The sequence below is a fragment of the Copadichromis virginalis genome, linkage group LG11, assembly GCF_057382275.1.
Source record: "Copadichromis virginalis isolate Kocher_CV1m ecotype Utaka linkage group LG11, C_Virginalis_male_GT1.1, whole genome shotgun sequence".
NCBI lineage: Eukaryota > Metazoa > Chordata > Actinopteri > Cichliformes > Cichlidae > Copadichromis > Copadichromis virginalis.
Genome location: NC_140628.1, coordinates 38,880,019 through 38,907,003, shown reverse-complemented (window position 1 = coordinate 38,907,003; position 26,985 = coordinate 38,880,019). Strand labels below are relative to the sequence as shown.

The 26,985-nt window shown below is 43.8% G+C and overlaps 1 protein-coding gene across 1 annotated transcript; it reads left to right on the top strand.

The window, feature by feature from the left end:
- Window positions 1–1,961: 1,961 nt before the first annotated feature.
- Window positions 1,962–26,649, top strand: thbs3a (thrombospondin 3a). Its single transcript, XM_085472402.1, has 23 exons — window positions 1,962–3,184; window positions 7,365–7,571; window positions 11,699–11,952; window positions 12,568–12,670; window positions 12,833–12,859; window positions 12,949–13,031; window positions 14,226–14,277; window positions 14,361–14,509; window positions 14,929–15,066; window positions 15,850–15,924; window positions 16,574–16,726; window positions 17,591–17,701; window positions 17,856–17,963; window positions 18,041–18,200; window positions 18,420–18,538; window positions 18,929–18,981; window positions 20,165–20,346; window positions 20,876–21,054; window positions 21,341–21,389; window positions 21,473–21,669; window positions 21,836–22,008; window positions 23,659–23,798; window positions 25,399–26,649. Exons 1-23 carry the CDS (start codon window positions 3,103–3,105, stop codon window positions 25,458–25,460), a joined length of 2,856 nt encoding a protein of 951 aa, XP_085328528.1. The 5' UTR covers window positions 1,962–3,102; the 3' UTR covers window positions 25,461–26,649.
- Window positions 26,650–26,985: the final 336 nt, after the last annotated feature.

Genomic DNA, 26,985 nt, shown 5'->3' with positions numbered 1-26,985 from the left:
CCGTCTCCACCCACTCCTCTTCACCTCTCTTGTGTGCTGTCTGTTGCTTTGGAGCCCAGGTATTTAAACTCCTCTGTCTCTCCTTCCCTGCTTCTGTCTCATTCACACACATGGATTCGTTCCCAAATCCGAACCCGAGCTTCACCGTCTTGGTTCCACGACAGCACGGTGACTCTTCCGCTCATTTCCGTGACCTCTGATGGAGTTTGTTATCTCCAGCAGCAATTTGAGGTCTTATTTAATACAACGTGATGTTTATTTGATCAAGTATGCTCCCTTCTCGCTTCTGTTCAAATCTTCTGAGCCAATCAGAATAAAGTTTCCAGACAGTTTGAAACTGGGGAGCTGCGTCACAGTGCGCTGTAAGATAAATAAGGATTATTGTTTGAGCTGGTAATCATGCTAAGCCACTCTACTAGTTTAGGAATGAAAACATGTTGCTGAAAATGAGAAGTAAGAATCATCTGGACTCACTCTGACTGAAACGAGAGGTCACGAGAGGTGATTTTACCGTAAACTGGACAATGAAACAACAGCAGACAACATCCACATGTCAGGATAATAGAAATGAATGTTTTTGAGCCACCCCTCCGCCCCGAGACTCCACCCATCCTGACCGGGTCTGGACCCCGGGGACGTACAGCTGCACATGACGCCACCTCACAGGAATCCTGGCCTGGCTTCTGTGCTGCGTGCTGTTAACGTGCGTGCCCCCCCCACCCCCCCCTCCTGCTCTGCTGGGCTTAATGAGCTGATCTGGAAGCAGTTTGAGGAGCTGGATTCTTTCTCCAGACGCAGTTAAGACAGAATTACAAACTCTGTGTGACACTTTTTCACTCCTCACACACTTCTGCTTCAGACTGAGGAGGCAAAAAGGAGCCGGAGGTCTGGAGGTGGAGAGGTGGCGTTTCCTTCCTCCCCTCACCTGCTGTTAAACACGAGTTTCCATGGCAACGTGCTGGAGTCAGAAACAAACAGTCTGAAAGCGTGAGAGGAGGCATGCAGGGAGGACCGCAGCAGAAACCGAGAGCTCGCCTTCTTTGTGTTGCTGATTTCATCGAGAATCACTCCCACGTTACGTTTTCACTGAAGTTCGCTTCTCTCCTTTACATCAGGACGGGAGCCTGGAAACCTCCAGCGCTTCATGTTCAGTCATGTTTGTGATGAGGACTTTAGAAACATTAAAATCATGAATCCATGGATGTTTTCATGTGTGTTTGTTTGGCTGCAGGGCCCTGCGACCTCTTGATGCCTCTCAGTCTGTGCCAGCTTGGCCTTGAGTAATTCTTCACACATGAATCCTTCAGTAGAGCCTGCCCATCTAAGACACGCCCACCCACCAACCAAACAATTTAGTTCAGACAGCTTAAAAAAGTAATTAGTAACTAATTACTGATTACTTCTTCAAAAAAGTAATCCAGTTGCTTTACTGATTACTTACATTTTTTGCTGATCAAAAGTAATTAGTTACTTAGTTACTTTTTAAAAACATGATACACAACCTGAATACGTAATAAAGCAACAGACCTTTCAGCCCAATTCTAATTTTTATGCCTAATCGTCATATAAAATTGAATCAAATGGAAAGCCTCTTTTTAAAACTTGTTTAATTACTTTTAAACTTTTAATTTTATGCATCAAGCAGAAAATAAATTATATTCAACAGTCTTTGACTTGAAGAAATTGTTTAACATTTAAACCTATTTCCTGCATATAAAATAAAATAATGTCATCATAACGCAGCTTGCTTACGGGAAAGTAACAGTAATCAAATTACTTTTTTTGCAATAGTAATCCCTTACATTACTTGTTACTTGAAAAAGTAATCAGATTACAGTAATGCATTACTGCCCATCGCTGGAGATCACACACAGACTTTAGACTGAGGTCTCAGCCTGTAAAGACGATCCCCCAACCGCCCCTCCCTGAGCCTGGTTCTGCTGGAGGTTTCTTCCTGTTAAAAGGGAGTTTTTCCTTCCCACTGTCGCCAAAGTGCTTTCTCACAGGGGGTCATACGATTGTTGGGTTTTTCTCTGTGTGTACTATTGTAGGGTCTTTATGTTACAATATAAAGAACCTTAAGCTGACTTGTGATTTGGCGCTGTATAAATATAATTGAATTAAATTGCAAATCACTGCAGTATCAGGCTAATAAAATCCGTATGGACACTGAAGTACAAACACGTGGGACGTATCGCACAGCATGCCATGTGTGTTTTTTCAGCTAGTTCCATTAGCCATCCAAAAGGATTCAACAGAGGTCCACTTCCTGAACTTCCGGACGTTTTTCTTCTAATTCTTCTTGTAAATTATTTTCTGAACTCACACAAGGACCCTGCACCCGGGGGTGTCACAGTCTGGCCCTGGACCCTCAGCTGGCCCCCTGCAGGACTGAATGAGGGTCCCAGAACACAAAGGTGGTACGGACATCAGAGCTCCTGGGAGGCAGCTCCTGACCTCTGACACCTGACCTCTGACCTGCTGTGATGGATGGAGGAGTGATCTGTTTACTGCCCTCACAGCTGCAGTCATCAGGCACTAAACTGATTCTCGACCCCTTATTCGCTGTTATGTAATCTGATCCGAGCTGCTTCTCTGTTTGTTATCCAAAAAAGTGAAGTGCAGATGTTTCACTTCAAGAAAAGAAAACTTTAACCTATGAAAAAAACTTCCTTTCTCTGTTTTTACTTTGTTGTTGTTTTTAAAGTTGAATTAATTTGATTTTCTTTTATTGTTATTGTTGCTCTCGGGTCGCGCGCACGACTTGAGCGCGCGCCAGCAGCAGTTTCCAGCTGTGCTCGTGAACCCGCCCGTCAGTTGCTCGGTTTGTCCTGCGGTGCTTCGGCTCCTCTCCTCACCGCTCACCGCTGCTGTTCGTCGGTGTGGATACAGCCTGCTCTCTCGGTCCTCTTGCTCCTTCCTCCTGGCTGAAACTGCCCCTGCTCCCCTCTCCGTCCTCCAGCTTCTCCGACCTTCTTTGGAGAGCTCCTCGGGTTCTCCTTCGGTTCCCCCAAGTCCAGCATCGCGTGGGACCTGCACGGGTTTCTGTACCTCCGGGATCTCCGGTTTAAAGTTTCCAGAGCCGGTTCTTTGAGGTCCAGCATGGGTTGGTGTGTCCCGGTTCTGCTGTCACTCATCGGCGCTCAGCTCGCTGCGGGAGTCCCGGACGGACCGGACGTCCAAGGTCAGAGAACCGAACCAACCTGCAGCTGATGCTGTAACTGAAACCGAGTAAAACGGGATGGGAAGTAGTTGTAATCCTCGAGTACTGCACTGAAGTACTGCTTTAGTACACTTCGTAGTGACACATTAACTATAGCTGCTGATTTTATTAACTCCGAGCACGTTACTAATATTGTTTCAACGCTACACGTTACCAGTTTTCATATTACAGTTTTAGCAAACTTAGCAAATACATTGAAAAACTGCTCTTTAATAAATGGTGTTTATTAATGTTAATACCAGGTTTGTGTTACTAATATTGCACGACCAGCTTTCAGGTTATGAGTTCATAGCAAACGGGTTTATTAATAACAAATAAATCATTACTGATACTGTTTTAGTGTTGGTCTTACGATTTTATGGAAAAAAGGTAAATGTGTTCTACATTTATATTAAATGTATTAATAAGCTTTTCATTATTACACCTTCTAACCAGGTGGTGTAAAATCTCCCTTTCTGTTCTTAAACCTATTAAAAACTAATCTATACTCACGAATTACTCAAATTAAAATGTTTTATTTCTTTAATAAAAGTTCTTGAGACTGTATCAGATATCAGTCGATCACCTGAAGTCAGAAATTTTAGTACCGGAGACAGAGTGAGATGGTCTAAAACATCCCGAGGACGTGTTCGGCTCAGGATGCTGTTTCTGTGAAACAAAGTGTGCTGCTGAGGAAGTTTGAACAGCAGGTGGAAGCTGACGAAGGTCTCACCTCAGGCCTCACGTCCATGATGGAGCGTTTAGTTATCTGAATAATAGTCTGATAATAACATCAGTGCCTGCTAAAGACTCCAGTCCTGCTGAGTGCGTTATTAGTCCATTATAGTAATAAATAGTGATGCAGCCAGCTGACAAAGGGAGCCAGCTAGCACTAGCTGATAACTGAATGAGGTCGTTTCTAAGTCACTAACACTGAACCTTTAAAATGTGGAGTCCAAAACCAGTGGATGATGTCATGGCAGCCATGTCCATCTTCTACATACAGTCTGTGGTCTTAGAGATCCAGATTTTTAATCATACTTAACTTTCCAAAGTCCTTTTTGGAATAATACAGAAAACATTAAAGAACACAAAAGGTGTCCATATTGCACATGCTGTGTAATCCACAGTGACAGCAGCTGCTGCTCACCGATGAATGTTACATAAAACACAGCAGCTGCATATTGGGGTGAATTGTAATGATTTTATTTTTTTGTGAGGACAGATTCACTCAGACTAAAGAGAAACACAGACACAGACACCAAATAAAAACCGAGCAAGGAGTTCAGGACTGAGGTGCGGACCTCTGCTGACTCTGGGCTGAGAGACCATCTTCACAGTGGCCTAATAAAGAGGAACAGATGTTATAGATCAGCAGGATCACTGCTCCTATTTTTCAAGTGTTTAAAACAATCTGATGAGAAGAAAGCTTCCTCAGTGTGTCAGCGCTTTCACTGCTTTCTTCCACTTTGGGATTGTTTATAGTAACTTTCTGGGTTTCCAACAACATTTTTTTTAATCTTTTCAATTTTATCTTCTGGAAAACAGCTGCAAGAGATTTGGACTAAAAGCGAGGACTTGAAAGGGGTTCCCCGTCTGCTAAGGATTCATTTTCTGTGACGTAAGCCCAGTGCAGACAGAGATCATCTTTAAATCTTTCATTTTATTAACAAATACTTTATTACCATTAAAACATGGAAAACAGGGTTTTGGAGGCGAGGCAGAGATTCTGTTGCTTTTAAGAAACGACCAACAAACTATCAAAAAGAAACTGTACTCAGTCAAGTGATCTGAGAAAAGGTGTTTAACGTTTGCAGGAGTGACTTTATTTAGGACCAAGTGTTAAGTCTGCAGACTGAAAGGTGGGCGTGGCCACTGTGGGGTCGCCTGCTGGTTTCACGACTCTTCTGCGTTTTAAAGCCTCTGCACTGGGATCAGTTTTAGCGTCAGCTGTGTCTGCGTGATGCTCTGACCTGTTACTGTGTCTAACACTGAGCCACCTTTGTGAAACCAGTAAATTGAGCTTAAACTGGTTCCAGCCAGATGTTTATGGTCTGAGCCCCCTCCTGCGGGCTGCATGGAGCTGACTCCTCTTTCTGCGGAGGTTCAGATGCTACACTAGTCTCCAGTTTGAAGATTGTTGGGGTTTGTTTTAAAACATCAGGAGTCATCTGTTGTTATTGGACTAAGACATCCTGGCTGGTGTGAGGGTGGAGGGGCGGCAGGATTATCAGCTGTCTGTGTTGTTCTTCCTCTGTGGTGTTTGTGTTCAGCAGATGGACTGATCAGAAACTTCCTGAGTCGAGCTCACCAACGTAGCTTAGTTTCACAATAAAAACCTGGAAGCTGCACGTTGAAGTTTGCTGCGTCGGTTCATGTATCAGCAGGTAAAGTGAGTCACTGCTTTCAGCATAGCCGACAGCACCTCGCACACTGCTCTGCTCTGTGTGCTGATTAGTGTCAATCAAGGCAAGCCGGCCCTTGCCCTGATTGATCTCTATCTCGCCTTCTGTCATCAGACCGTAGCTGCTTGGAAAGAGCCGTTCTGCTGAGCAGCTTCACTTTTGTGTTCCTGCATTGGTGGTCCCTAATCGGTTTTGTATGCAGCTCACTCAGGGTAGAGATTTCTTAGGTACTCCTGAACCACGCCTATTCTGTGTAAGGATACGGATTAACTTTTGTATTTTTATTTGTCACGAAAGAGCATTCATGGAGCACAGGTTCCATTTATCTTAGATCAGGCGAGGTTTTTTCTTTGAGTCAAGTATTAAAGAACAATATTCTTGCATCCTTTGCGATGTTCAGACAATATTTTAGCTCCCAGAGGAATCTCATCTATTTGTCTCGGTGACATTAAACCGCAGCAGCCGCTCTGACTCATGTGATCCTCGCCCAGAATTTTCTGGTGTGTTTGAAATCATCACTGTTAAATCCACAGTGGGAGGAGCAACAATTAGAGACACCCAGTGAGAACAAGAGGGGAGATGTAAACCACCTTCATGCGTCTGTACAAATCCAGCTGAGGTGCAGAAATGCATCTGTTGTCTCGTTTTGCAGTCTGAGCAGTTGAGTGATTGCAGGAAGTTTCAGATGTTAAAAAGGAAGCTTTAACTCAGTATTGTTGTGACTTGGAGTCTAATTTAAACGTGCAAAGGTCACAAGAAAGTCAGATATTAGCTGTTAGATGCTCAGATCCTCATATGATTCTAATAAAAAAAATGAAGAAGAAACCAATAAAGATGGTCTTTAAGGAAAATGGGGGCGACGGTGGGTCTCCTACATCTTTCTAAATGATTTCCATTTATCCATCAGTTATGTCTGCTTTATTCTGGAGAGCGTCCTGAGGGCAGGAGCTGATCCCAGCTGGCTGGAGAGAGAGGCGGCGTGTACCTTGGACAGCTCAGCAGGCGATCACAGAGTTTATGATTTTTAGTGTTGAACTTTCAGCCTTAGCATCAATCATTTCGAGGCAGTATCTGTTTCTACGTCACCACAGAACGTCTTAAAATATGCTGCCAGGCTTTGGCATCGACCTGACGCCGCCCGGCACTTTTCCAGATGTTAAAAGTGTGCTGATTGTATGTAAAGGTTCTGAAACTGAGACCAAAACCTAACGCGTTTCATGTTGTCGACGATCAAAACAAAAGAGACTTGCCAAACATCTGCCCTGGTGTTGAATGTAATAAAAAGAAAAAAGTTCTTCTATTTGACGACTTTCTCAACAAATCGAAAACATCTGGAAATGAGCGAATTCCCTCATCGCTTTATTTCTTAGTTTTGATGCCTGTTATAACCAGATGTTTTTATTGTGTCATTCTTTACTTATGGTTGTTGTTGTTGGTTATCTTTTTATACAAGTTACATTTCTGTGACATGTGGATTAATTAGTAGTGACGAGAAAGTAAAACAGGATTCTTCTCTGCATCTTTGCTAAGATAATCAGTACAAAGATATCTCTGCGATCACACGGTGGGTCTTTGTCCACAGCTGTCACTACAACATGATTTCTAATTTCCAGTTTGGCCGTTGATTGGCTGTTTGGGGCAGTGGTTCGATCGAACAGGAGTCAAAAACCAGTTCAGCTTTTTTCTCTTTGAGGTTTCTGAGCTAACGGACTCTCGTGTTAACGAAACACTTGTGTGCACTCTTTCCTGCTCCTCAGTGATCGACGTGTTGGGTCTGCAGGACTCGAAGCAGAGCGTTGCAGCGGTGGAGAAGCTGTCTGGTGGTCTGAGCGCACTCAGTGACATCTACGTGGTGTCCACGTTCAGGCTGCCGGCAAAGCTCGGAGGAGTTCTGCTGGGCATCTACAGCAAGCAGGACAACAGGAAGTACCTGGAGGTCGCCATCATGGGGAAGATCAACAAAGGTTGGTGGACGTGTAGCAGCTCACCCTCATCTGACTCCAGCTCTGATCCAAACACCATCCAAATCCTCTTTATTTTAAACTCTGCTGGAAATCTTAAACTTTCCACAGATCCCAAAAGTGTCAGGATGGATTTTGTTGAAATGAAACAGCAGAGCTGTAAAAGCTTTCCATGAAAGCATGAAGGCTGCGGTTCGAATACTTCACTGAGAGGAAACACCTCACCAAGAGGGTCGACGTAGCAGGTTCAGGACAAGGAAAGAAAGGAAGGAAATGTGGCGTCTTTAGCTTAGCAGCTGGTCCACAGTGTTTCTGTGACATCTGACAGAAACGTTTTATTTTACCTTTGAACCCACGGGGCCCTGGAGAGTAACGCACCGTACCGTGGAGCAGTAAGGAGGTTCCACAGATCACTGAGGAATCCCGAGACTCTGTGGGGTTCTTCAGGAGGTGTGATGGTCACTGCAAAGGTTTTAGTTGTTGTTGAAGATGTTTCATTAAAATCATTCAGCTGATGATGATGATGGAGGAAGTAAAAACCGTTATGACAGGCTTGTTAGAGTTATTCACACCGTTTCCACCAATCATCCTGCACACTCCACTCACCAGAGAGACACTGAACAATCTGGGGACAAAAGCAGTCTTTAATATTCCACAGGTTAAACTACACTTTAATTTCCTGTGCTCCAGGGGTGGGGAACTCCAGGCCTCGGGGGCCGGTGTCCTGCAGGTTTTAGATGTGCCCTTGATCCAACACAGCTGATTTAAACGGCTAAATGACCTCCTCAACATGTCTTGAAGTCCTCCGGAGGCCTGGTAGTGAACTAATCATGTAATTCAGGTGTGTTGGCCCAGGGTGATATTAAAAGCTGCAGGACACCGGCTCTCGAGGCCTGGAGTTCCCCAGAGTCAGTTTCTGACCTAAACAGCTCATCAGAAAGGGCACAGAGTTTTCCGTCACACTTGTTTGTTCATCTGTTTCTTCCACAGCATGTCTTTATCCTGTCTTCCTTCTCTCACACCAACCAATCACAGCAGATGGCCCCGCCCCTCCCTGAGCCTGGTTCTGCCGGAGGTTTCTTCCTGTTAAAAGGGAGTTTTTCCTTCCCACTGTCGCCAAAGTGCTGCTCACAGGGGGTCATATGATTGTTGGGTTTTCCCTGTATGTTATTGTAGGGTCTACCTTACAATATAAAGCACCTTGAGGCGACTTTGTGATCTGGCACTGTGTGAATAAAATTGAATTGAATGTATTGGAATTTCTGGTTCTGCACAGGCCGCTCTCTCAGGTTTCAGTTTGTGACATCAGTCTCTTGCACGCCCTCTTGTCTTTGCTATAGATGAAAATGTATATAACTTCAGGACTACGTCACCATCTACGTCCACTCGAGGTGCAGCGTCTCCTTCTTACCTGTCATAAAGGTTGAACAGCAGAAATTTCTCACAGATTGTCCACTGACAGTTAGACATGGAGGAAAAATCTGTTGTCAAAAAATCAAATATGAACCTATTGATACATTCTGATGTAGTTTTCCCACAAGTGGCAAATAAAATACATCAGCTGGTCCAGGAGCACATGGGCTGTAAAGATGCAGACACTAAGATGTGACGTTTCCACTGAGTGACACATTTAACCTGCAGACTCCACGCATGTCTGCCACATCAAACACACAGCTGAGCCTGACAGACTGAAGATCTGTGGAAACTCTGAGTCCTGCAGAACTGAGACGGTGGCTGATTACAGAGCTGGTAATCACGCCGAGCTCAATGATGTTTAATGAAGCTGAAACTGAACACTGCGCTCTGATGGTTCAGCTCTGAATGACGTTCACGTGGCTCTGTGCTGGGCGGGTGCAGTCTGGTCTGATCAGCTGGTCTCCGCCGGGCCGGCACAGGAATCTGGTTCTGTTGTCGTTTTATAATCTTCTTCATCCTGATAATGACAGACTGCGAGTTCAGCCTGCAGCTGCTCTAACTACATGATTGCTGTAATCAGACTCCATGTTTCATAAACTACTCTGTGTTTGTGTTTTGGCTTAGGCCGACCTTTGACCTCGTGATTTAGCTGTCTCAAAATGCTTTAGTCTGAATATGATCCACACAAATTTTCCAGAGAGCCTCCTCGCCTTGAAAATAGGCCAATAATGGGACTATTTCCAGCAGCGGATGAATCTGCACTGGGTTCTCTGGTGACAGTAATTTATGTTGAACTGAGCGCAGCTCTGTGGGACAGAGAAATAAGATACAACTATAACTTTTATCTTTACGCCACCACAGTTATTTTATCCTGGTAGTTTTATTTTCTTGGTGCTTCTCATGTTTTTATTGGTCAGCAGAGCTCCTTCTTCCTGCTGCTGCGAGCTGCCAGCCATCCGCTCCTTCAGACTGTTTATTCTTTTTAATTTTTTCCGTTACGCTTCTTCCATTTTCTCATCCACGGAACCGTTGCCCTGATCGCCTACTTTCAAACAAAAGCATTTAGAAATTAGAGCATGGGCAGTTCCTGTCTTTATGAGTAAGCTGTGGATGATTTCCTCCTGTTGACCCTCATAAATAACTTTCTTATTTGTATCTTAGTAACACTTTCTGTGTAGAAGACAGATAGGAGTTAAAGACTGGATTAATATTTGCTCAGTACTGCAGTCTAATATCGATGAGTTCTATTTTTCTTTCATCAACATCTCTCAGGTTTGTTCTCATCTGCAGAGCTGTCCTCTATAACCTCCTGAGACCCGAACTCTCCCACAGCAGCATTTTTAATTTCTCTTTGATATTTGGGCTGATTGGGACCTGATGAATGTAAAAACAAAGAATTACCAGATTTTTACCTTATTAAGAGCCACATATGAGGATATTCATTTAAAATATTTGATAGAACAGTAGCAGGATAATGTTCTTGTAAGTGGATATCAGGCCCTTGTAGAGCAAAATTGAGTTTTTTGGTCTAAATAACCCAAAATGTGATGTCCAGGAGGTTAAAGCCCATTTGTGTAACTATTTCTAAATCCCGTTAGAATTGCAGCCACATAAGCTAGCGCAATAATTAATTTTTTTGCATATGAAACCGGAGGAGCGTACTTAAGCAACACGCATTCAGCTTGTCTCAGGTCACAGTTTCCTTCCAGAAATGTCTTTTTTTAAAAACCGCATAAAAAGCGCTGGAAACAACAAAAACATTATAATCGAGAAACACGCTTTGCCGAGCCGATCAACGTTGGAATAAACGTCAGCGCAAGCTATCGCACGACCGCCCTCACTTGCCAAAACCGGAAGTGATGTCATTTTTGCGGGAAACATAGTTTTTCCCTGCGGGGCCTTTCGAAGGTTTGCTGGTGTTTGTGAGTCATGTTGGCCTGTCTGTGTCATTTTGTTGGAGGCTCAGGACTTAAACTGCACTGTTGTTGGAAATAGTTTATTTTGATGCTTTTTTTTGCAAAATGTTCACAAATTATTTATTTTCATTTTTCCTGCAGTTTATAAAAATTGGTGCATCTCAAAAATGTAAAGACACTCAAAATAAATTTCCAGTGTTTGGAAAATATTTCATGCAACTAAATATAAACCTAGTTTATTGCACTTTGTTTTGTAATTTATGTAGTTACTATGGACTTAATGCAAACATATTATTAACATCTGGGATATAATGGCTGTATTGACATATAGCAACTCAAAATGCTGCCACAAATGGCACTACAGCAGGTAATATATGAAAATAAAATCTGGCCGACTTGGTTCTCTGACATGTGACAGAAAATGCCGCTTAACACTAAACCTTCATGATACTTCTGTATCATTATTGTGTCTAATTATAGGTGTTGTTGCAATGACTTAATACTGCCACTGTTAGATCAAACTGCAAATTACAAGGTGGTCATCTATAATCTCTAACCAGCGGCTCTGCGTTATCTTAATATAAACCCTATAAAAACAGAGCTATGCTTTATATGTAAGTCTATAAAATACCTGATGCCGTGTTTGTGATCATGATGCATTTAAACCAAACGTCAAACTGTTCATTTTTTTCTCCTCTTCTTCTACTCCATCTATTTCTGCTCCAACTGCGACTTCTCTCTCCTCTCCTTTCTTTTACTATCTTTTGTTCTACCATCCATGTTCTTCTGGTTCTTCAGTCCTGGTTCGTTACGTCAAAGCTGACGGGAAGGTCCACACCGTGAACATGCAGAACGCTAACCTGGCTGATGGACGGACTCACTCCATCATCCTGAGAGTCGGTGGCCTGCAGCGTAACAACATCAACATGGAGCTGTATGTTGACTGCCGACTGGCTGACTCCAGCCAGGGCCTGCCGCCGCTGGTTCCCCTGCCCAGAGAGGTGGAGATGGTGGAGATTAGACACGGGCAGAAGACTTACGCCCGACTCCAGGTTGGAGCAGCAGAAAATTAACGATCTGTTCAGTGATTAAGGAAATATTATGAGTGTTTTTGAAATAGAAGGATGTGTCAGGGGTAACTGCTGGTTGGACTAAACTGGATTTTTGAAGACACTGCTTCAGGCTGTGGAAATACAGATGAGACTTTTACTGTGAAGTAGAAGAACAGGGTTTAAATTACCTGACGAGCAGCCAGTTTGCTGAAAAAGCAGGAGGTAATTATTTGTGAAAGAGGGGGTGAAAAATGAGTCGCATAAACTCTGGATTAAAATCACTAAGTGGGGCAGGTAATATTAAAATCACTCCACCTCCCTCAGAGAAATAAATCCCATCTGAAAGGGCCTTTGTGCATGAGCCAGCACGGGGACGAGCACAGAGGAGAGTGAATAAAGCAGTGATGGGCAGCACCGCCAGTGGAACATTCGTCAGTGTCTGCACTTCACATGAGGAAAAAACCCAATTAAAGGGCGTGCTAATTACAGCCCTCTGCCAGTTTAACTGCGTCTGAGCTTCAACGTGAGAGTGAGGAACACATTTTGATAAATGAAGGGAACGGTTCCCTCACAGTTCTTGCTCTGTTCCACACTTTCTCTTCTTCTTTGTTTCAGGGGGCTTTGGTGTCCCTCATGATGGCTTTAGGGGGCAGCGTTGCTAAAGCTGGATCTCTGACTGACTGCCCGTTCCAAGGAGACTCGTCATCCTATAACTCAGGTCAGCTCACTGAGATCTCACTCAGTGTGGCTCTCTGCACTCAGACCTTCAGAGAGAGCTGGTTTCTCCTGCAGCTTTACACTCCAGCTGATCATTTTCTAACTGTAATCAATTATACCCTGTGTGACATTAATAAACAGTGATGAATTCTTTCTCTTCCAGTGAGCGGCGAGGTGAACTCCATCCTGGGTGAGATTTGCTTTTTTTTATGCAAATAATCAAAACCAATAATCACATTTGAGCTGATTTCTGATCACTGACTATACGTTTCCTGTCAGGTGACCACACCAAGGCTCTGATTGGCCAGCTCATTATCTTTAATCAGATCCTGGGAGAGCTGCGACAGGACATCAGAGAACAGGTGAGGCAGACAAACAGGTGAGAAAAAGTCTTCTGTTGGTAGACTTTCATGTTTCAGGGAGTACATCCATCCATCCGTCCGTCCGTCCGTCCGTCCGTCCGTCCATCCATCCATCCATCCATCCATCCATCCATCCATCTGTCCATCCATCCATCCATCCATCCATCTGTCCATCCATCCATCCATCCATCCATCTGTCCATCCGTCCATCCATCCATCCATCCATCCATCCAACCATCTGTCCGTCCATCCATCCATCTGTCCGTCCATCCATCCATCCATCCATCCATCCATCCATCCATCCATCCATCTGTCCGTCCATCCACCCATCCATCCATCCAACCATCTGTCCGTCCATCCATCCATCCATCCATCCATCCGTCCATCCATCCAACCATCTGTCCGTCCATCCATCCATCTGTCCGTCCATCCATCCATCCATCCATCCATCCATCCATCCATCCATCCATCTGTCCGTCCATCCATCCATCCATCCATCCATCCATCCATCCAACCATCTGTCTGTCCATCCACCCATCCATCCATCCAACCATCTGTCCGTCCATCCATCCATCTGTCCGTCCATCCATCCATCCATCCATCCATCCATCCATCCATCCATCCATCCAACCATCTGTCCGTCCATCCACCCATCCATCCATCCAACCATCTGTCCGTCCATCCATCCATCTGTCCGTCCATCCATCCATCCATCCATCCATCCATCCATCCATCTGTCCGTCCATCCATCCATCCATCCATCCATCCAACCATCTGTCCGTCCATCCACCCATCCATCCATCCAACCATCTGTCAATCCATCCATCCATACAACCATCTGTCCGTCCATCCATCCATCTTTACATCCATGATCAACTAATTTATCCCATGCGCAGCCAGTACACAGTGGATTAAAACAATGTCAAATAACAAACTAAAAACTTGCAATCAAACCAAATTTCCACTGTGTGACATATCCCTGATCTCAGTTTGCAGTCACTACCCAGAGCTCATAACCACAGGTGAGGGTTGGGACGTAGCTCAACCAGTAAACTGAGGACCTTTCTTTTATGCTCAGCTCTCAGTTCACCAAGAGTGAGATGCATAAATTTAAATACACACAAATACAGTGAGGTAAAGGGAGAGAAGTGGCATAACCTGAAAAGCTTATTGGTGTGTTGTCATGGTCCGCAGGTGAAGGAGATGTCTCTGATCAGGAACACCATCCTGGAGTGTCAGGTTTGCGGTGAGATGGCGGTGCTCTTTGTCCTCCTCGTAGTTTGAGTTTGAAATGCGAGGAAGCTCTGACTCTCAGCGTCTCTGTCGCAGGTTTCCATGAGCCTCGTTCCCGCTGCTTTCCTAACCCTTGTCACAAAGGCGTGTCCTGCATGGAGAGTCTGCACTACCCTGGATACACCTGTGGTCCCTGTCCACCTGGAACCACTGGCAATGGGACACACTGCAGGGACATTGATGAGGTAACAATGCAACTACACTTCAACAGACAACAATGCCAGTACTGCACATTGGGGGTGTGCTCGGCCTATTTCCAGCTCTGTGTTTTTATTCTCAGACCGTACTGTTTTAACTCCTCCTTCTTTGAATCAAATCTTTTCTGATTGGCTGCCCTTCACAAACAGCAGGCAGATGACCATATTAGGGATATCCTCACTTACTGACATCATACAGATGTAGGAGTAGAAAAAATGAATCCTTGGCTTTTGGCTTTCGCATAAACTGACCTCATTATTTGAACATTGATCACTGGAATAGTACATACATAATACGGAAAAGAAGGAAAAGAAGAAGCTGTCACTTTAGAAAAAGCTAACTACACACGGTATATGTTTGTAAAGCCAGATGTGTGTTTCAGTAACACCCGTCTTCTCTGTCTTAGTGCGATGTGCAGCCATGTTTCTCTCCCCAAGCCTGTGTGAACACAGCTGGGGGGTTCAGCTGTCAGCCATGTCCTCCAGGCCTGTGGGGGGCGCCACTGTCAGGAACTGGACTGGACTACGCTAAGACGCACAAACAGGTCAGGCAATAGACTGCACTTATTTTTAATTTTCCACTGGCACTCAGTTTAACTCTTTTTTTTTAACTTCAACTCTGGATTTATTTCTCTGTCCCGGGGTCTCTCTCTCTCTCTTACACACACACACACACACACACACACACACACACACACACACACACACACACACACACAAAGGTGTGCTTGTTTTCTCTCTTTCACTGTACCTTTATGGGTGGATACAGTTTTGTGTCAGCATGTCTGCTGTATCCAGACTTCACACTGTTTTACAGCCCGAGCGCTGGATGTGTTTATAAAAGGAAAATGCAGCTGGAAACAATTAAAAATAACTTTTGGAGAAAAGAATAAACGGAAACAATAGAAAAAAATAGAAAGTTTGAGTACATATGGCAAAATTCACTGTAAATGACCACTGTGTGCGTACTCATATCTATCTATCTATCTATCTATCTATCTATCTATCTATCTATCTATCTATCTATCTATCTATCTATCTATCTATCTATCTATCTATCTATCTATCTATCTATCTATATATATATATATATATATATATATATATAGAGAGAGAGAGAGAGAGAGAGAGAGAGAGCATTTTTGTAGTTTTTTAAACTTGTTTTTAACAAGTACATCAGGTGTCCCTGTAAATGAGCCCCGACAGTGAGCAGCACTCTGGCCGTGCTTCACATAAGTGGAAAAACAGTTCGACCTGTGCTTTTCCTGCACGATGAGCCAACGTGTCTGCAGAGAAAAGTGTTCTGAAAACCTGAATCTGTTTCTCAGGACTGTGTGGACATTGATGAATGTGTTGATCTACCTGACGCCTGCGTGCCAAACTCTGTGTGTGTCAACACTGTGGTGAGTTCACATCTCTGTTCTCTTCACACAGATAAAAATTCCTGTGATGTCTTTGCCGAGAACATAAATTTACTTGCACGTTGTTCTCTTCAGCCCCTTTTCCATTAGTACCTATTCGGATGGACTTGCCACAGTTTTCCATAGTCATAGTACCTGGTACCAGCTAATAAATTAGTACCTGCTCAACCGGAGTTCCAAGTGATCCGAGCAGGTACTAAAAGGTGACATCATCAGACTGTGTGCAATTGGCTGCTTAGTGGCGTCACTTGATGAGTCATGAGAGCGTCTCGTTCAGGAAAATCAAAACTGCCATTTTTGAAACCCGACAACGAGAGAAGCAGCTACAGAAACAATGCCGTGTTCCCGATTTTGACGAAAAGCCGCAGACCGAGCAGCAGGTATATTGTTAACTGGATGTTGCATACTAATTTTGTCACGGGATGCTCTGCCATGTTGCTATGACGATGACCACACACATCAGGTGGTACTCGATTGTAATGGAAAACCAGTCGATCCGAGTCGAGCAGTGGCAAGCCGTGGCGACTCGATCCGAGTAGCTACTACTGGAAAAGGGGCTTTAGCTGAGAAACAGCGCCCTCTGGTGGAGATCCAGCTGTAACTGCTACGTTATATTTCTCTCTCTCCTCAGGGCTCGTACAAATGTGGAGGCTGTAAACCTGGTTTTCTCGGTAACCAAACATCAGGATGCTTCCCTAGGAAGTCCTGTGCTGCACTGACCTTTAACCCCTGTGACATCAACGCCCACTGTGCCATGGAGAGGAACGGAGAGGTTGCCTGCAGGGTGAGGACATCAGACCTGATTGTTTCGAGTTTATGTAACTGTCATGTAACGATCCATGTTTCCACACAAATTACCTTTATGAACATGATGCTCCTCAGAGGAGCAATGACACCAAACCTAAAAAACTTCCAAACAGTCGACTACATCTGCATTGTTTACTACTAACTGTCATCACGCTTCACAGCTCACTGAGCTCAGCTCAATGTAAACTAATCCACACCGCCCTCTAGTGGCATTTTGGAGTAGTGCTTTATGAAAAGTGACCAGAAAAAATGAAAACCAACACATATATACGTGACGTTTCTTTGGGTTTAGTGTTTTTAATTTGGTCAAACTTGTTCAATGGTGGATCTTTTTTTGATACTGTGTTTTAATACCGCTTCGTCTTAAATATTCCTCTGTCAATACGACATAGATTACAAAATTATGGATATAACGAGTTAAAACAAACCCACTCATGATTAGGGTTGAAAATAAAAACTAATGAAAAATGCAGAAGCGTTAATTAACCTTTTTGATTTAGTTAAACAGAAAGAAAAGCTTCGGTTTTATGATAGCACCGATAAGGTCGTATTGCCTCAAGTCTGTCCTGAGCTGTCACAAAGTTCTCAACATTTAGAGCATATAATCATCCTCCTGGTGCACACATTGTCAGTAAATGAGGCGGTGGTTCATCTGAAGTTGGAAAAGGTCAGACAAACCATTAACAGCTAATAAAGTACGGTGGACGTCCACCGTAATGTTGTCTTTACAATAAGAAGTTTTACGCCTTTGTACTTAGTTTTTCAGATATATTTGCAGTTTCATGTAAACAGACCAGAGAATCACCTGGATGATCCTGTTTTGTCACGTGTGTGTTTCCAGTGTAATGTGGGCTGGGCCGGCAACGGGAACACGTGCGGTATGGACACGGACATTGACGGGTATCCCGACCGCCCTCTGCCCTGCATGGACAACGACAAACACTGCAAACAGGTCAGACATATGACACTATCACTGTATCGTGTCACATGCGATCAGCTGTTGTTGACTGATAATAGGTCATTTGATTAATTTAGTAATTAAACTCTAAAAAGTAATTTGGACTGTGATGTATGTGTGTGTGTTACCTGCTGTCTTTGTCCACCAGGACAACTGTGTGTTCACACCAAACTCTGGCCAAGAGGACGCCGATAACGACGGGATCGGAGACCAGTGTGATGAGGACGCTGACGGGGACGGCATCAAAAACGTGGAGGTTAGAGACCGCGAATGCGTCTGTCAGTGGCTGTCGTGGCTGTGATGTGGTCATGTGACATGTCCTCTGGCCTTCAGGATAACTGTCGTTTGGTTCCTAACAAAGACCAGCAGAACTCGGACAGCGACTCATTCGGAGATGCCTGTGATAACTGTCCCAACGTCCCCAACAGCGACCAGAAAGACACAGACAACAACGGACAGGGAGACGCCTGCGACCAGGATATCGACGGAGACGGTTAGAAACCGCCATCAGACCTCGCAGGAGACACGTGACTCTATATTGCCCTCTAGAGACAAAGAACAGGAACTACAAGAGCTGTGAAGCAAATTAAGCTCTAGAAGTTTGTCTTTAAGGCTGTTTATTTACAAAAACATGCAAACTGGTGAAGCCACAGTGCTGCATGAATGCCATTTATAACCATTAAACAAGACTGGTGAATGGCTTTGTGTCCAGGTATTCCCAACGTTCTGGATAACTGTCCAAAGGTACCGAACCCGATGCAGACAGACAGAGACAGAGATGGAGTCGGAGACGCCTGCGACAGCTGTCCTGAGCTCAGCAACCCAATGCAGGTACAAACACTCAGGCCCTGTGGCACGCTACATTTTATTGGACATAAATAATCACACATGGAATTTAAATTTGTTTTAATAAAAATCGCAAACAAAAAACACTAAATGTTAATGCTGAGAAATGTTTTGAAAAGTATTTGCGTATTGCATCTTTGTTGTTGTTGTGACTTTTTTAGTTGTGAGAAAGTCAAAAGAATTAAAAGGTCACACCAACAACTCACAACTGAGGCGGCTGATGAATAACAGCTCGATGTAAAAACAGCATTTCTGTGCGTTTCAGCAGTAAACAGAGACAGTGTAACACGGTGTGCACAAATAACTCAGTAACAACTGTTTTGTGTTTGTAACTAGAAAGGTCAGAGGTTACAGTCTGTCTTCTTTCTTCTTCAGACTGATGTAGACAACGACCTGGTCGGAGACGTTTGCGACACCAACCTGGACACGTATGTTTGGAAAACACACACACACACACACGCACGCACGCACACACACGCACGCACGCACGCACGCACGCACGCACGCACACACGCGCACACACACACACGCGCACACACACACACACACACACACACAAAACCCCCTTCAGCTATCTTAGTGAGGACCTTCATTGACATAATGGTTTCCCTAGCCCCTTACCTTAACCCTAACCATTAAAAATGAATGCCTAACCCTTACTCTAAACCTAACCATAACCTAATTGTAACCCTGACACTAAAACCTCATTTTGAGCCTCAAAAACGCCTTCAAACTTGTGAGGACCGGTGAGTGTGTCCTCACAAGTATAGTAGAATGCAGATTTCAGTCCTCACAAAGATAGCTAGACAGGAACACACACACACACACACACACAGATCTATTTTAGTTTTCTATTTTTTGATGCCATAAAACATTTAAAAATGCAATGAAAATTAAAAAATGATGTAAACTTGTTTTCTAGTTGCAGTTGAGTTTTCATGGCATCCATTCAATGTTATTTTATTTATTCAGCGCCAAATCACAACAACAGTCGCCTCAAGGCGCTTTATATTGTACAGTAGACCCTACAATAATACATACAGAGAAAAACCCAACAATCATATGACCCCCTATGAGCAGCACTTTGGTGACAGTGGGAAGGAAAAACTCCCTTTTAACAGGAAGAAACCTCCGACAGAACCAGGCTCAGGGAGGGGCGGGGCCATCTGCTCAGGGAGGGGGCTTTATATTGTAAGGTAAATGAAATTGGGAATAAATGGGATTACTTTGGATCTAAATTACACTGTAGATTAAAAAATGAAAATGTCTTTGTTTGAAGTGATTTCATTTTTATTTTCAATTAGTTTCAATTCCTGTCAAACAGGCTGTTTCTGATAAATGTAAGTATGTTTTATTAACATACATTTAAGGGTAGGAATACAGTATATCAGTCTTATGTCTTATGACAGCCTCGAGCTACAAGCCAGCTGTGTCACTAAAATTGGCCACACCTCTAATTAGAAGAAAATATTGAAGTCTATGGAGACTGACTCACTTTCATAGCCAGGCTTTAGTGGGCACACAGTTCCATGTTTAAAAATGGACAGTAATTCTAAAAACAGAAACCTGCTCATTAAAGGCGAAACACGGTCGCTTATTTAACATCTGTAGGGACGGCGACGGTCACCAGGACAGCAGAGACAACTGTCCAGACATCCCCAACAGCTCCCAGCTGGACTCCGATAACGACGGCCTGGGAGATGACTGCGACCACGACGATGACAACGACGGCATCCTCGATGACTACGACAACTGCAGACTAATCGTTAACCCCAATCAGAAAGACTCAGATGGTAACAATCATATAAAAGCCCACAAAGGCTAAACAACCAGAACCTGCTGCTGTGTACCATCCATTTATTCTTTTTTAAAGAGCAGAAAATATGATAGAAAATTAGACTCGGGTTAGTTACAATTAACCTCTTGAAGTTTACATTTTCTGTGTGATTATTACTTTTATATTCTTACTGAATAGTTTATTATAAAATGTATACTTTTAGTTTCCAAGGATTTTAACATCCTGGTTACATATCGGTGTAGTAATGTCTGCATTCAGATGTGGCCCAAGTTCCCTGATGCGTTTACCACAAGTCTTTTGTTGGAGCTACATTCATGTTGTTTTGTTGTATTTGCCATCAAAGTGTTTCTAATGTTGGTATTACCCTCAGTGAATTTTGAATGTACAGGTCAACAGTAGCAAAGCTGTGAACTGTGTTTTTCTGGCAGTAAATAGAACTGTGTCGTCTGCACAGAGAAGTAACTTTATTCATAGAAATCCTGCGAAGGTCTAGATTTAAACCGCTCCATCGTGTCCGTCTGCAGTGAACGGTATCGGAGATGTCTGTGAGAACGACTTTGATAACGACGCTGTGATGGATTTGTTCGATGTGTGCCCGGAGAGTGCCGAGGTCACTCTGACAGACTTCAGAGCCTATCAGACTGTCATCCTGGACCCGGAGGGTGACGCACAGATTGACCCCAACTGGGTGGTGCTGAATCAGGTAACTTTGGTAGTCTTATGTGAATATGGCTGGTTATCAAGTACAACTGTTTCTCCACCTGTTCTTTACTAGAAAATGTGTATAATCGCTTGTCCATTGGTGTTAAACAGTCGGTAAAAGCATTAACAAGAAGATGTAACTGATACTAACGTTTCTTTCTGGTGGACTGGAAGCACAACAAGGGTGCCTATTTTGCTCATTTCCAGCACCAGCTGGACTCTACTACCATATTTGTCTCAGGCTATAAACAATAACTGCCTGTGTGATCTCGATGCTCTTTCATCAGGGTATGGAGATTGTCCAGACGATGAACAGCGATCCTGGTTTAGCCGTAGGTACGAGTTCCACTTTAAAGTGGAGAATTCACAGCTGTCCTCTGGTCCTCGAGCAGATCATCACCTCCTCCATTTGTCTGCAGGCTACACGGCATTTAATGGCGTTGACTTCGAGGGAACGTTCCACGTCAACACGGTTACGGACGACGACTACGCTGGCTTCATCTTTGGCTACCAGGATTCATCCAGCTTCTATGTGGTGATGTGGAAACAGACAGAGCAGGCTTACTGGCAATCCATACCTTTCAGAGCCATGGCCCAGCCCGCACTGCAGCTCAAGGTTTCTACTCTCTTCTACTGTCCTTTAATGCACATTTAATCAGCAGAAACCAGTATTGCATCATGTGTTGGCAGGTTGTAATGCCTGCTGGTCATTCTTGAAGAGTTCAGTTGTCTCATTCAGGACGTTGCACCCCCTGAACTTTCTCCCTGTGTTCATCCTGCAGGCGGTAAAGTCTCGGACCGGACCAGGTGAGTTCCTGAGGAATGCCTTGTGGCACACGGGAGATACATCTGGAGAGGTGAAGCTGCTCTGGAAGGACCCGCGAAACACCGGCTGGATGGACAAAACGTCCTACCGCTGGCAGCTCAGCCACCGACCGCAGGTGGGATACATCAGGTGAGAGCACAGGCAGACCCTCAGGGAGGTCTGACTAAAGTATCTTAAATACTGCAGTGTGACAGTATCCTGTACTACACTCTTATTTGGATGTACTCCATAGCACATGCAGAGTGCAGGACTGGAACTTGAGTACTATGTAGTACTCTCGCTCTGTGGTTTTAACTCTGTTTTTTAGTGTAGTACTAAAGCCTGCAGTATATATTCTGCTGTAGTAAAGATATGAATAATCTGTAGAACAAATACTGCAGTAGCCTCGATATACTCTGTTGTACTCACACCTTGCAGCTTTGTTAAAAGATCTTCACTTGTGCAGATACTACAGTACTCTGTAACAGTGAGTACTCATGTTGTAGCACAAATTTATTATATATACTAAGTGCAGATACTGCAGTACTCTGTAGTACTCCCTCAGCCTGCAGCTGTGTCCCTCACGCTCATCTATTTTCTGTCTCTTTCTTTCTTTTCTCTTTACTGCATTCTTCACCCTCTGAAACTTCTTTGTGGCTTCGGGGCCCCCCGGTACTCCATTGTACTCGTCTCCATGACGACCAAAGCCCTGGCAAGAATCCACCTCCGAGGCCATTGATATGCAGATCATACGGAGAGACGGCGACACACTGAAAAACTTTATCCCGTAAAATATCTACTGTACCCACTCGAAGTGCTAAATCAGTCGTTGATAAGACCTCGAGTCACGTTACCGAAAAGTGAGCCTGATGCAGATCGACTCAAAGTTACACTCTTCCTCCGTGCTGTTTTATTTCTGTAATACATTTGTATATATTAGATTGATTGATATTAAATGTTACAGTGTCGCAACGCTCACTGAAGGATAAATGATCGGATTCTGGTTCTTCCAGTGAGTGTCACGATTCTCAAAACGTTTACGTTTTTGGAAATGGCAGCAGATTAAAAAAAGGTCTGGATTCACATTCTTCAGCCGGTCAGGAGGAGAAAGAGAAAAGCAAAGAAATAAAGGCAGCGAGGCAGGAGGAGGAGGAGGTTTTCAGAAAGTCTCTTCAGAGAGTCGTTAAAGAGAGAGAGTCCCAGGTTGTTCGCACTCTGTCTTTGCATTTTTCAGCTCAGTACTTCAGAGCTGCTGCTGAGACTTTCTGTGCAGTTTGGACATGTGACTGAAAATAAAGAGTGCAGAAATGAAGGTTTTACCTCCAATCTGTTTGCATCGTTTCATTAAAACTTAGTACGTCTGATGATTTGTCCAAATGTGGCACAAATATTCAGAAAATGAGAAAAAAACCGTTTACTTATTTATTACAGACATTATGTGAAAATTAGGTTTTCATCCTACTTCATACACTCTATCCACGTAATTCCCAGTCCGATCTATTATTTATCCCAAGCAATGTTTGGTTTCTAACAGGCTTGTATTTCAAGCTTGGGTTCGGGTTCTGCCTCGGAGCGTTCCAGAGTTCATGTTTATCTTTAGGAAACTTCTGTCTCCAAACATCACAGCAGTTATCTTCTGGAGTGTTTGCATTTTCATCTCTGAAGCTGCTGGATTTACAATCCTTACCGATCATTTACCCGAGAATCATTTATTTGCTCGCCTGATGCCTGATGCTAGTATTCATCCATAGGAATGATTGGCTTCTAACCTGGAGCATCGCCGTGTTCCTGTGGTTTTAGGGTAAAGCTGTTTGAAGGGACACGCGTGGTGGCAGACTCTGGCGTTGTGGTCGACACCACCATGAGAGGAGGACGGCTCGGTGTCTTCTGCTTCTCCCAGGAAAACATCATCTGGTCCAACCTGCGCTACAGATGCAATGGTAGGACCGCCGACCCTGCTTGGCATTATTTTGTCGTTTTATTTGTTTCTGGGGAGTCCTGGAATATTTTGATAAGCCTTTTACGGTGCTAATATGTCACTGCCGTGTTGAAGTGGACGATTGTGTTACCAGTGACACCGATTCACCTTCAGACTTTTCAGTTTTTCCCGAACATACAAGAAGTTCTTAAAACAAGCCCATAAAATCCCAAAACCTTGCCTGATTTAAATACCACTGATCCAAGATCATCTTCTCGCATGGCTGGATGACTTCCTGGAAGCTCGTTCTGACCACAAACATGCAAACACCAGCTTCTGTCCTGAAGGGATCCTAGCGTTGTTTCAAGGATCATCACGACTGATGAGAGCTGGATCTGCAGCTGCCACCAAGCAGTTTTCAGCTCAAGAGTCCACAGTTCCCAAGTACAGAGGCACCTTGTCGGAACCTGGTGAGGACTGACCCAAGAGTTTGATGATTCATGGAGTTGTGAAAATCTGTGAAATGTGAACACTTTTTATTTCCCTGCTGTTACACCAACTTAGTCTTTGCTCACCACTTGGAGCTGTTGTCCCATTTGGCTCGTTGTGACTTCATCCACAAAGTGAACACTTGTTAAAGGATCACTGTTTTGACGCACAGGTCCAGCGCATATCACAGTTACACCAGTACAAGTGCAGTGCACCTCTGTACTGGCCCAGAGGAAGGAAGATGATCTTGAATGGGAGATTGGCTAATCTGTAGTGAGGCAGGGTTTTTACTTTTGGCCGTAAAAGGCTGATGAATGTTGTCGTCTCCCTGCTGATGTCTACTGAAAATCTCAGTCACCTCGACCTCAAGGTTGGGGGTCAGGTTTTCTGAAAAGCTTGTAAATGTGATAATTGAGGAGGAACCAGTATTTTGGAATTTTAGAAGCTTTTTTGAACTTTTAAAAATATTATTAATCTAAACAATCCTCCTGCTATCATTTTTACCCCTCGGCCGTAAAAGGCTGACTGAATACTGTCAGCACTCCTTGGATCTACAGAAAGGGTGCACATCCTAGTTGGTAAATACGATAACTAGAGAACGAGTCAACGTAGGATTTTCAAATTGTTACCATGCATCTACTAGTCCAGAGGTCAAGTTTTCTGAAAGGTTTGTGAACACACTGATAACTCCATAAAGATGTCTTTAAGATTTTCAAATTGATGCCATAGTTTCATCTACAAGCAGGCTGAGGGGCAACACTGGCTCAGGAGATCCACGCTGACCCGCTCTAACCAGAACCTGACCATGTGCAGTCCAGTTCTGCTCCGCTGAGCTCAGAGTCTGCAGAGCCCCCTGCAGTCCAAGATGGTGGAGCTGGTGTTTGTTCCTGAAATGAAATACTCAGAGGAAAGGCCCAAAATTATGCACAATTAGAAGCTCACATGCATTAATATTTAATAACCCATCGTCCTTCCTATTCATTTTACCTCTCATGTCTGCAGAACTAAAAAAAATCCCAATGAGATCAGGGCTTAAAGACTTGTGTCCACTTTTCAGTCGGTATCTGCAGGAAGTACAACCTGCTGACTCTGACAACTGATGAACTTTCTGCTCATTTCCTTCTTTATTCCAGACACGGTGCCTGAAGACTTCCAGACTCATCGTAAACAAGTTCTGATGCACATTCAGGTCTGAGAGCTGCAGAGGGACTGTTAACACAACCCCACACACACCATTAAAACGAGTACACACACAGCTTCTCTGAACCCACTTTAACTGTAGTCTGAACGCCAGCTGAGAAAGTCCAGTCTGAATGAGTGTGTTTATGTGTGTGTCACGAATGAAGCGAAGGAGAGAAAGCAACCAAAGAGCGAACAGTCTGGGGGAAGCACCTGAACGCATCATCGGGGTCCTTCTACGTGACGTTTGAGTGTCTCGGTTTTTTAATATAAACATGGAAACATACGACAGAAACTAAAGAGAAGAAGAATAGGTCCACGTTAACATTTAGTGTATGATAGTAATGATATGTACCTTTTTTTAACTGTAGGAGAAGCTGCGCATCTCAGTCTGTCTCATTAATAACCGGAGCGAAATGGAGAACGAGTTCGAACCAAAATGTGTCAGTATGCACGTCACGTACACGTGACATCACTAAACCTTTGGAGGGTTTATCTTGAATTTCTTTGGAAGCCAAAGTCACAACTGCCGCTAAAATCACATTAGCGCCCTCACGGTGGTTCTAGGACTTTTCCATCTGCAGCTGAAGCTAAGTAAGAGTGAAGAACAGCAGCTTCACTCCGTGAATATTCCTGTTTCATTTTTCTCGTGAGCCTGCATCCTCGATCATCTCCTGTCCAGTTTGCTGTGAAGCTCTAGCGAACGAAATAATCCAGATTTGCTTCTTTTATATCTGAACAGCGATGCAGCGTGAAAGCTTGTTGCTTCATCTCGATGACATGTCGGCGCGCTCGTCGTGTTCCCCCAGACTCTCCTCTCTCTGCTTGTTACTGATCTGGGTTTATTTCGCGTTCATGTTCATCACCGATGTTTAAATCAGACAAAGACGTATAAATCAGCATCCTGACAGCCAGAAACACACACACAGACTTCATTTCCAAAACAGTGTGCGTCCTCTTAAACAAAGAAGAAGGAACAAAGATTTCTGAATTCTTTTTGGACCTTTTTTAAAAAATCAGATTGTGTCAGTTTAACTGAGCAGCAAACACAAACCTCTCGTGCTGAGACCTGATAAGCTAACGTTACAGAGAAGTCTGATTCAAACAAAAAGTGAAATGTATGTTTTGTGTTTCTTCAAATGTAATGTAATATGTTTGTTGAAATAAACCCAACCATGACTTTTCCTACAATCCTGGTTTCACGTTTCATGAGTTCTTAGCAGAGGCGCTCAGACTGATGCACCTGCTGCTGCACGTTTTACATCTTTGCATTTGCCTGCAGCGCTGCCCTGCGCACAGAGATCAGCGCATGCACATGCGTTTGCACATGAAGCAAATCGCTCCTTAAACTATTCAGCTGTCACAATTGTCAACCACACAGACGATTCAAAAGGCTACTTCTGTTTGAAATGACCAATTCGTTTTTATTTAGAGACAAAGATATTATCACACACGTGTTATGGTTGACAGATGATGACAAAAAAAAGTAAATAATTCAATCACACGTACGAGCTAACTGAAGCACTGACGAGCAGCTTTCT